We start from the raw sequence: 16,078 nt of genomic DNA, 5'->3' as shown, positions 1-16,078 counted from the left end.
TTTCAAAAATCTCTAGGTTTTGTTGTTTATATTTTCACACTTCCTCAGCTGCTTCTTTTTCAAACAGATCAACGTTTCTTGATCTATGTACTGTTTTTCAGAAATCTTTTGTATTAATGAACATAAATTTTTATTTGAGGCTTCTGACAGTTTTTCTTGTGGAAGTATTTGTTTTTCCTCTAATTTCTTTCTTATTCATTTTGTCTATCTTGTGTCTGTAAATTCTGGGCTTTTTGCATAATAGTAACAATAGATACATTTTTTCTTATCTTCAATAGTCCACTTTGTCGTCTTTATGGCCTATCAGTTTTTGTGATTTTTGTGGGCTGCTAGTTCCCTTTGCAGCAGGGGCCATTCTCCCCCCTGGGCCTGGTCTGACCCCATTGTAGGAATGTTTCCATATTTTGAGGATTCTACACTGTCCTTTTTTCTAGTCCTGATACCAGTGTGCCTACCAGGATTGGGCACTGTTTTATCCTGGGTCTTGTGTACCCAGCTATCTTTTTTTTAATTTTTGACCTACTTCTGTCCATGATATATGCTATATAAATACAGTCTATATATCAGTGATGTATTGGTGAGATTTTGTGTAAAACAGGATCTGCCTTGTGAAGATACGCCCCAAACCTTGAGGATGAGTTCAATTTCAGCGATACTGTTCTCCTTTGTTTGCTGACCTATCTCTCCATCCGGACCCCATTTTGTTTCTGTTTCTGTGTTGCAGATATAACGTTAAAGAAGGGTGAAATAATGAATGAAATGAAGAGAGGTGGATCAGAGAGAACAGAAGCATTACATTTAATATCTGAAAAATACACATCTCTGGGAGGGAGATCGAGCAGTTTAACAGAGAACGAAGCCGCTTCTATGCCAGTAGAAGAGCTGGTAGCTAAAAACAAATGTGAGAAGGTCATGGCTATGGAAAATCAACATCTTTTGGACATTGATGGCGAAAAGGAAGAAAAAATGGATGAAGACTCTTCTGATGATGAAGACCATTCATTTAGTCACTGCTCTACTGAAGATGTAGAAAAAGGCAAGTCAAGACTTTTCTTGCAACAACATATTTTGAAGCTTTTAATTTACCCTAAACACTGGGTTTCCTGATGTGTGTGTGTGTATGTATATTCGCATATAGTTCTGTATTGACTGATATGCATGTATGTCTGACTGTGCCTTTGTTTGCATACCTAATGCTAGTGCAATAATTTCTGTTTTGCACCTTTAATCATCATGCACAAATATCATTGCCACTGCTTTAGCTATAGTGCATTCAAGGTCGCTACCTCCCTTGCCTGAAAAATTCACGAGCGGTGAAAAACACATTGTACACTTTATCAAGGATGAAGTTTGAGTCTAGAAACAGCTAGATACTTATAAATGAGGATTGTAACAAGCAACTGAGCTTCTAGGTAGTAGTTATGAATCAGTAACTGTTGCATTAGGCCCATATGCATGTAACAATGCATCCATCCTCTTAATGCAGATGGTCTTAACAAGTGGAATGTTTATCTTCAGAAACAGCTCCAGTGGCACATTTACCATTAAAGATGCTTAATCTTTGCTGTACCAATGTAATTGGTGTACCTTGTCCCACATCATACCTAGGATTTACCTGGTTGAAGTACCTATATTAGCTCACTGCCAAATAAATTATCTCCTCTGGGCTTACTGATTCCATTGGTAACAGTGACTGCCATGTGTTACATGTGGCTTTTTCTCCCTTGCCTCTCTTACGGTCAGTATGTCACTTACCAATGCTAGCATTTTCTGCATTTCCTATGCTGTATTCTGCAGTAACAGGCATGCAGACCAGATGATTTTTGTTGTGTCTAGTTGATGGTGTCAACAAGTCACAAGCCTCTTATATACCTTATCGTTTCTGAAACAGTAAACTTTGGACCATGGCTTAGTCCTGTGCACATATATGATGAACTACAAAAAAAGCAGTTAAAAGGGTCTCCCCAAAATAGGAACATTCAACCTCAAAAATAAAACTGTGGTTAGAACATCATAATCTGACAGCTGTCTGAAATTCTTGTTTTATATGAACAGTAAGTACTGTGGAGAGGGGTGCATGTCCATAACTGCTTCTACTTATTAAACTCACATCTAATGTCCACATTACATTCTGTGTACTTGCATTTTTCAGTGATTAGCTTGCTGATTCTGTAGCCCTTTCATTTATTGATATGTACTGATATTTGTCAGTGGTTTGCTTGATAATTCTGTAGCCCTTCAGAAATTGCTGTATACTTATATTTTTCAGAGATTAACATTCTGATTCTTTAGCCCTTCAGTTGTTGACGTGCACTTATATTTTTCAGTGATTAGCTTGCTGATTCTGTACCCCTTTATGGTTTTGCTGTGCACTTACATTTTTCAGTGATTAGCATGCTGATTCTGTAGCCCTTCAGGTATTACTTGGTACTTATACAGGGTTCTGATGCTGTTACAAATGTTGCGGTGACTGGTCAAGTCATATGCACACATACTTGCATGTCTTCGGGGAATCTTGCCTGAAATCATAAAGGCTCAAGTTCCTGATACTCCAGTAACAGGAGCCTTTTTGTTTGGTTGTCTTAAATAAAATTTGAAAGGAAAATAGATGTGCAGGGAACAGCAGTAACAGAAATTCTTGACAGCTGTTACTTCTTTCTTCAGAAATTCTCCATCCTCTAGATTAAATTTACATAAAAGGCCACTGAAAAGACTTGCTTTATGCAAGTTTATTAACTGAAGCATCTCCATTTGTCCCTCATCTCCCCTGTTCTTATTCTTGCACACATAAAACCTTCAAACACCACAAATCCCCCAGATCCTTCTTCCCCTGACTCCATTAGTCATCACTTCCCTTTCTCTTTGTCCTTTTCCACATGCGTCCTTAACACTCAGTTCCTTGACATTTACGTTCTTTGTAACTTTCCTTTGGGAATCAGTCTTCATTCAAACCTTATGTCAGTTATTACAGAGGCCTACAGACTGAAATCTGTTGCTTTAGTGTACTATACTATAGATGTTTCACAGTATTTCTTTCTTTTTAAAATGTGTCAGAGAGGAAGTACAGTGACATTTGAGAACTGCTAGCTATGATTTAATTTTTTCCTTATTTTCTATAGGACGACAGATGCAGCCAGACAGAAAAGTTAAAGTTTTTTTCCCTTGGTCAGTATATAAATGTTATATTATGGCTGCAGGAGGCTACCCAATCTTCATCATCAATATGATATTGTTTGTGCTTACGGCCTGCAGCATGTTCTCATGTACCTTTTGGCTTAGCTACTGGATTAAACAAGGCAGCGGGGTGAGTATATCGATTATCTTTAACAGGCCATTCTGAGCCGTCTGACAGAGTTATTCATTCATTTAGCATATTTATAGTGTAAAGTGTTAATCAGATGGTCTGTACTGAGAATACATTTTAGAGAGAGGACCTAGGGATAAAAGCTTCAGATGTTTTTTGAATTTCTTGGATGCTAACAGTTATAACTTCCACAAGACTTGCAGATGCTTGAAACTAATTTATTTGAAACACCTGTTTCCTTTATACTTGGGCCTGGCATATGCTTTTACGTGTTAAATCATTTTTCAGTCCACATATTACTTTTTGTATGGTTCTTTTCTCCCATGTCTGCTGTCTGGTACCTCGCAAGTGTCCAGATTTTTGCCTCGTATTTTTGGTCAGTTCCTCATAAAATTTAATTTTGCTTTCAAATCGCTGGCAAATCATTGAGGACTGAAGTCAGAAAATAAAGACAAACGTGAGTTTATGACATCATGCCCTTTGGAAGGTTCATGCTAACGCAGTATCTTTTATTCCATCAAGTTTCTTAGTTTGTAAAAGCAATGTTTAAAAATTATCCCTGTTTTTGGATCCTTTGTACCACCCATTATTTATGGCTTTGACCAGATTTCTTGTTCTAAGAGGCTGAGAGGTACTATGCCACACTTTTCCCTTTTCACGTGCATACTCCTACACAACTGAGATGAAGGCCAGTATGTGGCTATGGCTTAGAAGAGCTAAATCTACATGCCCATCATAATGCTGCATGCTGTACATCACTCCTGCACTAGCTGTAAGCTCTGCAGCACACTGGACTCTCACCTGCCCCCAGAATGATGATTTGGTATCTGCCACTCACTCCTATCCAGATCTGCCTTCTCCCTCAATGCTTGCAATGCTAATCAGTTCTGGACCATCTGGGACTACAGTCATTTCCCTGCAAGCCCTTCTGAGCCATAGAACAAATCAGTGATCTGTTGCAGTTTTGATCTTGGGTTTGGATCAGTATTTAGTAGAGACGTAATAAGTCCTATTTTAAGATTTTTTCATGGCTCCTATGTGTGTAGGTTATATTCATTCTTACCACCTTTGCATTTTTGCAGTAATTTTGTAATAATATCAATCTCTTCTTTAATATATGATGTTTTTCTTTATTTTCTGATTCAAGGCCTGAACTGTACCACTGAGTTTTAGTTACTCAGATTTGTAGCTCCAGCAAGGTGTCTTCCCCACTATGCAGTACTTTAAGTCTGTGGTATATAGCACCTTTACTCAGTTATCTGTGACAGCTGTGACTTCATAGACATGGTATGGTAGTGTAAAGGAACTTCTAATGTCATTAGTTGTTATTCAGTTACATAGATAACAGTATTACTTCACTAGCCAAAACTGAGAGGATTTGTCAGTCTGTTTATGCAGTGTTGAATTACAACTGATTTCTATTTTTATAAAACTAAGTCTTTGAAAAAAAGTTTTACTTATTATGATGCTGTCTGAAATTTAATTAATTTTACCATGTTATAATTAATCAATTAAAGCTACTTCACTTTAAATATTATAAATAATAAAATGCTTTGAATTATAAACATATTTTAATGGTTCAGTTAACACGTTAATTCTAATTATATTACTATTATTATGAAATAATTTAGAAACTATATTTTTAAATTTTTATTAAGAGAAATAGTTTTTTGTTATTTTTTGGTAATACCTGTGTATTTATACTATGTAATGTGTTTTTATTAAGTGTGCTGTATCACAATTCTTGACTGTATCACTCAAATGTCTCTACTGAGCTTGTAAACTTTAAATGTATATGTTTTGTTATCCTTATTTTTGTAACTACCTTTGGAGCTTTTCTCCCCAGGCCTCTGTTGAAAATGGACATGTATCCAGTCAGACTTTCCCAGTCAACAAATATAAAATAAATAAAAATAAAATAAAATAAATAAATAATTTTTACCAGTAATTCATACTTCTGATTGTTTTGATTCTAATATATATCATAAAATGATATATTTAAATAATAAAACCCTTTTACATTGGTCTCATTGTTTAAAACAGGCATCTATATCTTCAGCTGATAAAATTATATGCAAGTCTGAATTAGATCAGACAAACTGGAATCTAATTTATAACAGTAAATCAAGATTGAAAGAAAAGTTAATTTAATGTAAACTTCAGAAAAGGCACAATATCCTAAATTATTAGAATTATTTATCTTATTTATGACACTGGAGAAAGAAATCCTTATTTATCTATTTATATAAATTTTTTATTGAATTATAAAGTAAATCATATGATAAATTTGGGGAATTTATTGAGTAATATAATTTTATGAAGGCAAACAATTATTATTGAAAAGATTTAATATTAAAATCAGTAGGTTCAACTACTTCTAATTCTTTTTTGTGTGTAAATGTTTTTATTGATTTTACAAAATGAATTAAATTTCATAACCTTGCAATATAAAACGTAATTTACACAGGTTAACATCTATGTGCAGTCAGAAACTATAAAATCTAAACAAACTATTTACAAAGGTGTATAAGTTTAAAAGGTATTACACATTTTTACATTACTTCCAATTCTTCACAGATGTTTTTGCATGGAGATTTGCATAGGATGTTCCTTTTTCCCATTAAGATTTGTGAAATATTCAAAACAAGTGAAGAAATTTGTTGGAGATGTGGAAACCCTAATTTAGTAGACTGGATTCATACATTTTATACATGTGAAAACATAAACAATACTGGGAAGTTATTAAAATAGTTTTTGAGGTTTTTTGGACTGATAATTATATGCCCTTTTAATAACTGTTACTTCATTTTCTGGATGTATAAACAAATCCCAGTATTCCTTATTGTGGACACTTTTAAAAATAACAAGAAAAGTAATTACTATAAACTGAAAAATAAAAGAGTTTTGTGATTTATAACATTTTACTTATCACTTTAACACACACATATAGGATATAATGTTGCTAGCTGTGACTAACTGTTAAAACTACGGAAACATCATGGTGTCCTGTGTCTTACAGAGGCAAATACCTATTATATTAGAAAAATTCAAGAATAAGATGTATAAAAATATTGTGGGACCTTCATTGTTTATAGCAGGAAAATGGATAAAGAACCTAAAAGTTACTGAATGGTATCTAGGCACTCAAATACACTGAGATGATATTATAAGGAAAAAATAAGGTTAACCATGATGGAGATGTTCTTGAATAGGTTCCATTTCCAAGATATTCCAGATGTGTTTGGATAAGTGAGTTGACTGTGTACAGTCTTAGTGAATATAGTGTTACAGCTAATTTGAAGAAGACTAGAGTGATGTACTTACAATAAAGATAGAGCCATGCTGTCTGCTTTCATCCATCTCAACTTAAGGGATTTTGTATCCAAGGCCCAGGCTTCTTCCTTTACCAGTAATTCCCTCCTAGCTCTGAATGACCTCATATTGAGTTTGCCCACTTCCTACAAAAGGACAGTTGCACCCCCACAAAATGAGTATACTTACAGAAGATGTACAGTGGTACTTTTGGGAAGCAGACCATAAAGATATAATGACAAGGCTCCCACTAGGTCATTATGGTCACTCTCAAATCAAGGGAATATGAAATGAGATGTAGTAGAAGGATGGAGGGAGGGAAGTTGAGGAGGATGGAAGCAGGCAACCTGGATCTATTGTTATGATAAATTCTTAACTTTCATATCTGATACTGTCTCTTTTCTCCATCCTCGATGTATGGGACAGAGTCCCCAACTACTGCAAACATTGGGGAGCTTCATGGAAGGATATTCCAGAGAATCACTAAACCAAAGGAAGCTCTGGATACCTCTCAACCTATTAGAGGAAAATAAAATCTGGATAAAGCCTAAAATAATGGTGGGGACAAAGGCCCCCAAATAGGGACATATTGTAAATATTACTCTTATAAACTTAGAAAGTTGTTAGAATTATAGTTTTTGTGTTAGCATGCATTTTTATGAAGGATATAAAGTCTGAAACTCAAATATGTGTCATTACTTAGTGACCTCTATCCTCAGTGATTTACTAGAAAACCACAAATTTTATGAGGAACAGGCCAAAAATGTAAGGCAAAAATCTGGACAGTCTGAGCAAATCTGTACAGTTAAAGGATATGCTGTGGACTTAGATTGCAAGTCCAGGTTGCAGTGAGATATTGAAAGTGTGAGCATTCGGCAATGTAGCTGTTGTACAAATGTCATCAGCTGGAATTCTGGAGAAAAAGGCAACTGAAGTAGTGATTGACCTAGTAGAGTAAACTGTAAGATTGCCAGGCACAGACAGTCCCTTTTCCTCATAAACATAAGAAATCCATTCATATACCCATCTTAAAAGAGTTACTTTTGAAACTCCTTTACTCAAGTTTAGCAGCAGAGGATACAAACAATTGGTCTGTCCTTCTAATATTCTTAGACTGGTGCAAATAACATTTGAGCTGTCAATGCACATCCACAAGATGTAGCATGCACTTTCCCTTATTGGAAAAATGGGGAAAGAAATCAGAAGGATTGACGGCTTGGTTCAGAGAACACTCTGAGGCTACCTTGAGGAGAAAGGAAGGATTGGTCCTCTGATACCCTGTCCTTGTGGAACACCAAATATGGGGTCTTACAAGAAAGAGCATGAAGGTCTGAAATCCTTTGAGAGGAAGTATCCATCACTAGAGTCCATGTTTCCCAAAAAAGGTATTTATTTCAAATGGACTGTGGCTGTATTTTCAAATGGAGGCTTCACCAATGCCTGAAGAAGAATGGTAATGTCCAAGGGTTGGATGGGGTCATTGAGTGGAGGCTGTAGTAGGAAAGTGCCCTTTAACTCATTACAGCTGAGTGACATCTCCAGGTGTTTCTGCAGTCACATCTTGATGATGCCTTTAGGCATCAAATATTGCTTGTTCATAATAGCACTAATAATTCAAAAACCATGCTACATGCAAAGTATTAAACAATTTCATCTTAAAGCTTACATAATGGCAAACACAACTGTATTGATATTTAATCTCTGTGTACTGAAGGTAAAGGGATTTAATTGTTCAAATACATTTATTTATATCGTCAGCTGGATAAGCAAAGCACTGCTGAACATATTTATATAACTTGAGTGTGTGCTAAGATATCATAAGTTGTTTACAAAATATTATAAATTTAATAGTTAATATATTTACTGTGCCTTATAAAATCCAGTTTAAGACCCAGAACCAAAAGTATGCTACCACTAAAAATAGTTTATGCTGAAGAGTTTGCCATTTACATTTTTTAGTGACCCCATGAGCATTTGTTTGAAATGTGAGGACATAATTTGATTTTATCAGAAAGCTTAGGCTTAGCCAACTGGAAGTTACACTGCAAACTTCCAAAGCTGCATTGGTTAATAGGTAAGTAGTAGGCTAGCTGTGCTTGTAGGCCATTTTAAGCCTAGCCAGTTTCCATTTTTGTACTCAAAATAACCAATCATATTTAGTTAGAGATTGGCCTTACCCATCCCATGATCAATAGTTATATATTACCCCTAATGAAAATAAGTGGGATCATACTGCAGATAATTTGAGGGGACCCATGCATGGGATAAAGAATTTAGGAGCTGCCTCTCTCTATTAGTAGTACACTGGGCAGTCCTGGGGTAAATTTTCTGTTTCACATCCATAGATCTGTGATTGAATATGGACAGGAATGAACTTTGTTTTATGGGGATGGGGAGTTTCTTCCACAGCAGCAGTATCTTCTATGAAATATACATGTTCCTCCAAACCATTCTGCTAAAGTTGCAGATGAGGTTTAGGTCCCTAAACTGAGTTTTTCTGATGCCATTTGACTTGCTGATATGCAGTAAATCCATCAGTAATGGATTGGAGGATACCTTGTATGCCAAACACAGGTAAGCTGTTAGCAATCTGTAGGATAACAAGTATAGTAACAGGGCTTTGAGTCAGTCCATTGGAGGCAATGAGTTAAGAAGGCCTTAGACAATTTCAAAGAAGCAACTGGAGTTTGATATTCTGCTAAGTAAAACCTGGAAATGGCCACCAGCTGGACTTTAATTGTAGAATATCTAGATCCATCATTAAAAAAGCCATCCTGGATGTACCAAACCATTATTCTGGTTTCAGTTTTGACTTAGTGTGATTGGCAATTATCCCCATTTGGGAGCGAAGGTGGAGCAAGGAGTCCCCAGCTTGTATGAGAATATTCCTGGTGGGAGTGGTTATGAGCCAGTCGTACAAATATGGGAAAACCCCAAACCCCTGTAGTCTGAGATGAGCTGCAACCACTGCCATGCATGAGGCTGTGGTGAGATCAAAGGACAGGGCTCTGAACTGGAAGTGATTGATTCCCACACAAAAGCAGAGAATCCTCCTGGAGCATCTGTCCATTTTTATATGATAGTATGCATCCTGGAGGTCTGTTGAGCACATCCAGTCATTCTTCCTTATTAACAGTAGGATGAACTGAATCATGACCATTTGGAATTTTGTCTGTTTTACGTATTGATTCAGGTCACTGAGGTCTAGAATGGGCCTGACGTCCTGTTTTCCTTTGGTATCAGGTAGGACCTCTTGAATGACTCACTTCTGTATTACCTTTTTATTTGCTGTGATGCTGCCATCAAGTTGTGTGGGTGGGACATGAGGAAGTTTTCTTGAATGAGGAGGATGACAAAGGAAGGGAATCCTATAGCCTTAGGTTATGATCCTCTGCACCCATACATCTTGGGTGATGGTTGCCCAGGGTATGGGGTAGAGAAACAAGCAGTGAGGCAACCATTCAGGAACACTGAAAAGGCCTGTTGGAGAAGAGACCCTGAAAGCCTTGATTTTGCAGTCCATGTCTTCCATGGGGGCAATGTCAGTTATGATTATTATCCCCTCCTGGGGGGGGGTCTATTTCTGGAAGCATCAAGGGCAAGGCTTTGAGACTTGTGCAACCACAATTTCTTGCCCCTGTTTTATTATCTGGAAAAAGTCCTTTGAGGAGTTGAAAAGCATAACTTGGTGGGAGACAAGATCTTACCATTCAGTTCACTTCTAAACAGCCTCTGTTTAACTTTAGGTCCAAACTTGGATCTGTCCTGAGGGGCATAAATAAATGAAGGACATCTTGAAGTGCTTCATAAAGCTGCAGTGATGATCCAGGCATGCAGATGCACAGCTCTTCTAGTGCCTGCAACTCTCTTATGTGCCATTTGGCACACTAGAAATATGGTGAACAGATATGTTTGACAGGGACTGGAAGGTAACCATCTGCATACTGACTGATTTCCTATCTTCTGCAGACAAGGACTTGGAGAGGGACTTGGATAATTCTTTAGTCAAGTTCTTCTGAAAGCATGTTACATGGGTCAACTAATTAATCACCCTGACAGCAAAGATCACTGAAGCATATACCCAGGTTCCAAACCTGTCCAGCACCCTGGACTCTCTGTTAGGTGAATGGACAGTAGAGCTGTCTTCAGCGAGCTCTTTCTTGGTGGCCACCACTACCACTAAATTCTAGTTTGGAAAAACTAGATTTTATCCAATTTTCAGGGGATTGGTTTGACCACATCTGGTTCCTTCCAAACCCACCTCAAGAAGAGGTCTACCAGTTCAGGGACCATCCAAGAAGTAAATGGAACAGCCCCAAAAGCCTTGAGGAATACAGATTTCTCCTGGGATGGGCCATCGGTGGACCCTTTCTGCCTAAGTAGATAATGGATCTCACAAATGAGACATTTTCAAGGGGAGAGTGAGAACTGCTTCCTCTCTTCAAAATCAGTATCTTTGGTGAGGGACTCCTGAGGTGAGTCCTTGTGCCTCCTTTTGCATGCGTGCTTTTAGTGTACTTCCCCAGTGAGATGCTCTGGAGCAGACTCCAAAGCAGATGGAAAGTCCACCATTTGAACTGCCTCAGTTTGAGTGGCTGGCTGTTCTGGTGAGACATGAAGAGAGGGGACCCAAAGATCTCTTTGGGGGTAGGGAAGGATCTGAGTGGTAAAGGATGCCTTTTCCCTGGACTGTGATAGTACATTCTTGAAGGCCAAGATCTGAATCAGATATACTGATGCAGCCCATGTAGGCTGCAAGGAACTTGATGAAGGCAAGCTCCAGGAACCCATTCAGATCAGTTACTAAGCTGATGCCAGAGCATACCTGTCAAGAGGCAAAACACTGAGAAGAAGGAATGGGTCCAACACTTAGGAGTCAACCCCAACCCCACAACACTGGCTCCTACCCCTTGGATCTGAGACCTATGGAGATCCAAGGTAGTCAGGTGAGAGAGATCTTTGGTATTGATGTTGATTTGGTTCTGACACATACATTCCTTAAGGATCTGTCAGATCCAAGGGCCCTGAACCCAAAGGTTGGAATGGAGAAGGAGTGGTTATCATAGTGGAGGAAGGGGCAAGTCCCAACCTTCTGAAAGTAGACATCTGAGTCCTCAAAATCTTCCTCATCATTCTGTCTACATCAGCCTCAGACAGACTCCTGAAAGACCTCACTGACCTCAGGGAAGAATCTATGGATGGGGGACTAGATACTGTCTGGAAAGTTCTTTCCTGTAAGAAAAAAGATCTAAGCCTGGGGCTAACTGGTTTCAAGGAGAAACTGGACCATGGGAATGGAGGAGTAGGAGAGCTAACCCTGACAGGTTCCGGTGCAGAGGATGGATCCAATGGCTTTGAAATCATAGGAACAGGATCAGACAGACCCATTCAGACCAGAGAACATTTGTCATAAGAGACTTAATCCTTCTTTTTCTCTTTCTCCCATTCTTTATCTTTATGTTTTTCTCATTTGCTCTTTTCTGAAATCTTTTTTGTTCAAAATGGCAAGAAGATGAGGAAGAAGAACTACTCCTGCTCTGGCCAGGAGAAGCTCCTTAAGCACAGGTTTGTTGTGCCTGTCTGTTAAAGCTTTGTCCCCATAAGCAGCTGAAAAGTCCTCATCATGGTGTGAAGCCCCTAAACAATAAACACATTTAGAACAGGCATCTCGGTTGGGGATTTTGTGCCCACAAGCTACTTAAAAAGGAAAAATTAAAAAGTCATGGACATTCAGAAGCTATATAGCTGAAACACTTGGCTGTCCTTTAGGGGTCATTTGCATATATCCCATGGGTTTCTTATTACAGTCTTTTAAAGTATCACACAGTGAAACCTCTAGCTTGGCTAGGTTTTTCTTGTAGTTTTTACTATATGCTCTTACTTGATGAAGTGGTGACTTGCAGTTTAATTATAAAGCAAAACATTAAAAATGTGGCTTTTAACAACTAATGTAGTATCTTATGAGTTAGATTATGTTCAAGTGTCTAGGATTTGTTCGGGATAAATTACACCACCCCAGAATGATTGCTGCAACGTTATTTATTAAAAAAGAATATTTTCTCATGCAGTTGCTACGGTATTAGAGCTACACAAGCTTTTTAAGTAAACTTGAATAAACTGTTTAATCATACTGTTTGTAAGAGTATTAGCAGAACAGTTTGTAGTGAGCATAGCACATAAAGGGCCCTCATGAATATTTCTGTCATAGACTATGATAAACATAGATTTGTGAATCTTTCTGCTTCTGTTCTGTTCACTCTATAGACCCATTAACTTCAAGTCTCGTTCAGCTGTAACCAAAGTCAGTGCTGTTGCAGTTGAACAGTACCGGGCCAGCATCCATGGTGGACTGGAGTTTTCTCATATGCCTTGATCTAATGTGCCAGTGTTTGAGTTCAGAAGCTGTGCATTGTCTGCTATGACAGGACATGCTTCTTGGCAGACTGCCAGCTGCAGCCCCCTGTGCTGTAGGACTATTCATCAGGCCATCTGTTGTGTCATTCCTTGTCATAAGGTAAACCAGTAGCCTTCCCCTTACATGGGGGGGGGGGTATGCCCAACAGTCACTGATTTCTATTCCACACCTCATTTAGCACCTGTGACTCTGAAGGCCATTAATCAAACTTGAGTCACACGGACTGTGATTGGGGGTGCATCTCTCCGTATCATGGAGACATTTGTATCCACCTGAGTTCAGACTACTTCCTTTCTCTTTCACACCTGTCAGGCCTGGGCAAAACAAAGATGTAGTTAATTGACATGGGCAAAGTAAGCTTTTTGACAGGTGGAGACTGACTGATCATAATTTGTCATAGAAGCAAACATGCAGTATCCAGAACAACAGAAAGAAAAGCATCACTCAGAACTTTTCAGAGCTGCCTCCTTCCAAAACTCAGTTATGTACAGCTTTATTTGGTTGATCTGTGTCTTTACTGAACATACTTGTAAGCGGTTCATAGGTGATTACTTGGCTAATAGCACAAGAGCCTTTACAAGCCTAGTCAATAATACTCAGGATGTAACAATATGTCATGTTGAGGGAGACTCAATACCCCCACTAATCTATCCTACTGCCCAACTTTGGAGTAGCATTTATTTAGATAAGGGTCTGGGTATTTAGACTTCCTGGTGATTTGATTAAATACATTTAGTGAATTGTGTTTTGCCAGACCACAGTGCAGTGAAACTGTGCCCTCAGCAGAATAACCTTGGCTCTCAAAATATTGTTTGCCAGTGTAGAGAATGCTGGTGATGGGACGGGGTGGGAGAAATTGAACATATTTTATATTGGAAATGGAAGAGTAAAATTATGTTATTCTAGGGTTAAGTAAAAAAAAGAGGGGTTAAAGACATTTTACAGGAGAACAAATGGTCAGATAGTGAGTAAAGTTAGTTTTTATGTTGCCAATGCCATAAAAGATGGAGATTATCATACTACACAATATTGCTTAACCACTAACTTAGTGCAAACATTTCTCTTTTATTTCTTTTCAGTATGCAGCCGTATATGTGAAGAGTGACGCTAAGATCAGTGACAGCATGAGTGACAACCCACGGTTACATTTTTATGAAGGAATCTGTGTTCTGTTGTTGGCTGTGATGGTTTCCATGAAAATACTTCGAGGATATGTGTTCTTTAAGGTATCACAAAACAGCTGCAGGATGAGTATGTGCTGCTTAATGCGCTTGTAAAAGGTGTATCGAATCTGGGTTGAATAAAATAATTCTGTAAGCCTTGTACAGGTTTCTGCTTGTGAATGAATCCACATGATACCTGTACCCCTGCAAAACCTTAGCTGCTGTTCGTCATCACCATCATCATCATCATCAACGCCTCTTTCCCTTTCTTTTTTCTACATGGGGTTGGGGTGTTGTGTCAGCTGTCACCACCTGTCTTGATTCAAAGCCACTCCCTTTTTCTTTAACATTCAGAGGTGTTCTTGTTAATCCACTCATCTATTGGCTGTATGTCCTTAATTCCTTTTGCTTTCTTCCTATCGCTGACAGACCTTTGGAAAGTCATATTCTGTTTTCCTGCATGTGACTGAACTACTATAATCAGGTTTCCTTGACTTCCTGCATAATTGGAGCTAATTTGACATCTAACCTGATCTCATTTATTTCCCTGTCCCACAGTACACATCATACCACCTGTCTCACCCACAGTACACATCCTACCACCTATCTCAGGCACTGTACACATCCTGCCACCTGTCTCAGGCACAGTACACATCCTGCCACCTGTCTCAGGCACAGTACACATCCTACCACCTGTCTCAGGCACAGTACACATCCTACCACCTGTCTCACCCACAGTACACATACTACCACCTGTCTCACCCACAGTGCATATCCTACCACCTGTCTCACCCACAGTGCATATCCTACCACCTATCTCACCCACAGTACACATCCTACCACCTGTCTCACCCACAGTACACATCCTACCACCTGTCTCACCCACAGTGCACATCCTACCACCTGTCTTACCCACAATACACATCCTACCACCTGGCTCAAGCACTGTACACATCCTGCCACCTGTCTCAGGCACAGTACACATCCTGCCACCTGTCTCAGGCACAGTACACATCCTACCACCTGTCTCAGGCACAGTACATATCCTACCACCTGTCTCACCCACAGTACACATCCTACCACCTGTCTCACCCACAGTACACATCCTACCACCTGTCTCACCCACAGTACACATCATACCACCTGTCTCACCCACAGTACATATCATACCACCTTTCTCACCCACAGTACACATCCTACCACCTCTCTCACCCACAGTACACATCATACCACCTGTCTCACCCACAGTACACATCCTACCACCTGTCTCACCCACAGTACACATCCTACCACCTGTCTCACCCACAGTGCACATCCTACCACCTGTCTCACCCACAGTGCACATCCTACCACCTGTCTCAGGCACAGTACACATCCTACCACCTGTCTCACCCACAGTACACATCATACCACCTGTCTCACCCACAGTACACATCATCCCACCTGTCTCACCCACAGTACACATCCTACCACCTGTCTCACCCACATTACATATCCTATCACCTGTCTCACCCACATTACACATCCTACCACCTGTCTCACCCACAGTACACATCCTACCACCTGTCTCACCCACAGTACACATCATACCACCTGTCTCATCCACAGTGCACATCCTACCACCTGTCTCAGGCACATCATCTCCATAACTTCTGGTTTTCTCTGCTGCTTTGCCTTCACTGCCTAGGTTTCTATACTGTACTGTAGTACAGATATCACCACTGATTTGTACATCTTACTTTTCAGCTTTTTTGGCATTCTTCTGTCACACACTACCCCTGACACTCTGTGACAGCTGGTTGCAGCACCTTTAATTTTAGCTTTCACCTCTTTATTCAGACTTTCCTTCTTCTCAGCCACCAGTCTCAGACACTTGAAGCTGTT

At 39.1% G+C, this 16,078-nt stretch overlaps 1 protein-coding gene across 1 annotated transcript in view; it reads left to right on the top strand.

Moving 5' to 3' along the window:
* LOC122789789 (multidrug resistance-associated protein 5-like) overlaps positions 1-16,078 on the top strand; it is a 464,322-nt gene that overhangs the window by 299,524 nt on the left and 148,720 nt on the right. The window contains exons 16-18 of the mRNA XM_044057231.1: positions 725-1,036; positions 3,120-3,304; positions 14,111-14,257. Of these exons, the coding sequence (XP_043913166.1) occupies positions 725-1,036; positions 3,120-3,304; positions 14,111-14,257 (644 nt within the window). The remainder of the gene's footprint in view (positions 1-724; positions 1,037-3,119; positions 3,305-14,110; positions 14,258-16,078) is intronic.

Source organism: Protopterus annectens, chromosome 15.part0 (genome assembly GCF_019279795.1).
Source record: "Protopterus annectens isolate FY-2018-M chromosome 15.part0, PAN1.0, whole genome shotgun sequence".
Classification (NCBI taxonomy): Eukaryota; Metazoa; Chordata; order Ceratodontiformes; family Protopteridae; genus Protopterus; species Protopterus annectens.
Note: the sequence above shows the minus strand (reverse complement) of the source record. Positions and strands in the feature narration are given on the sequence as shown.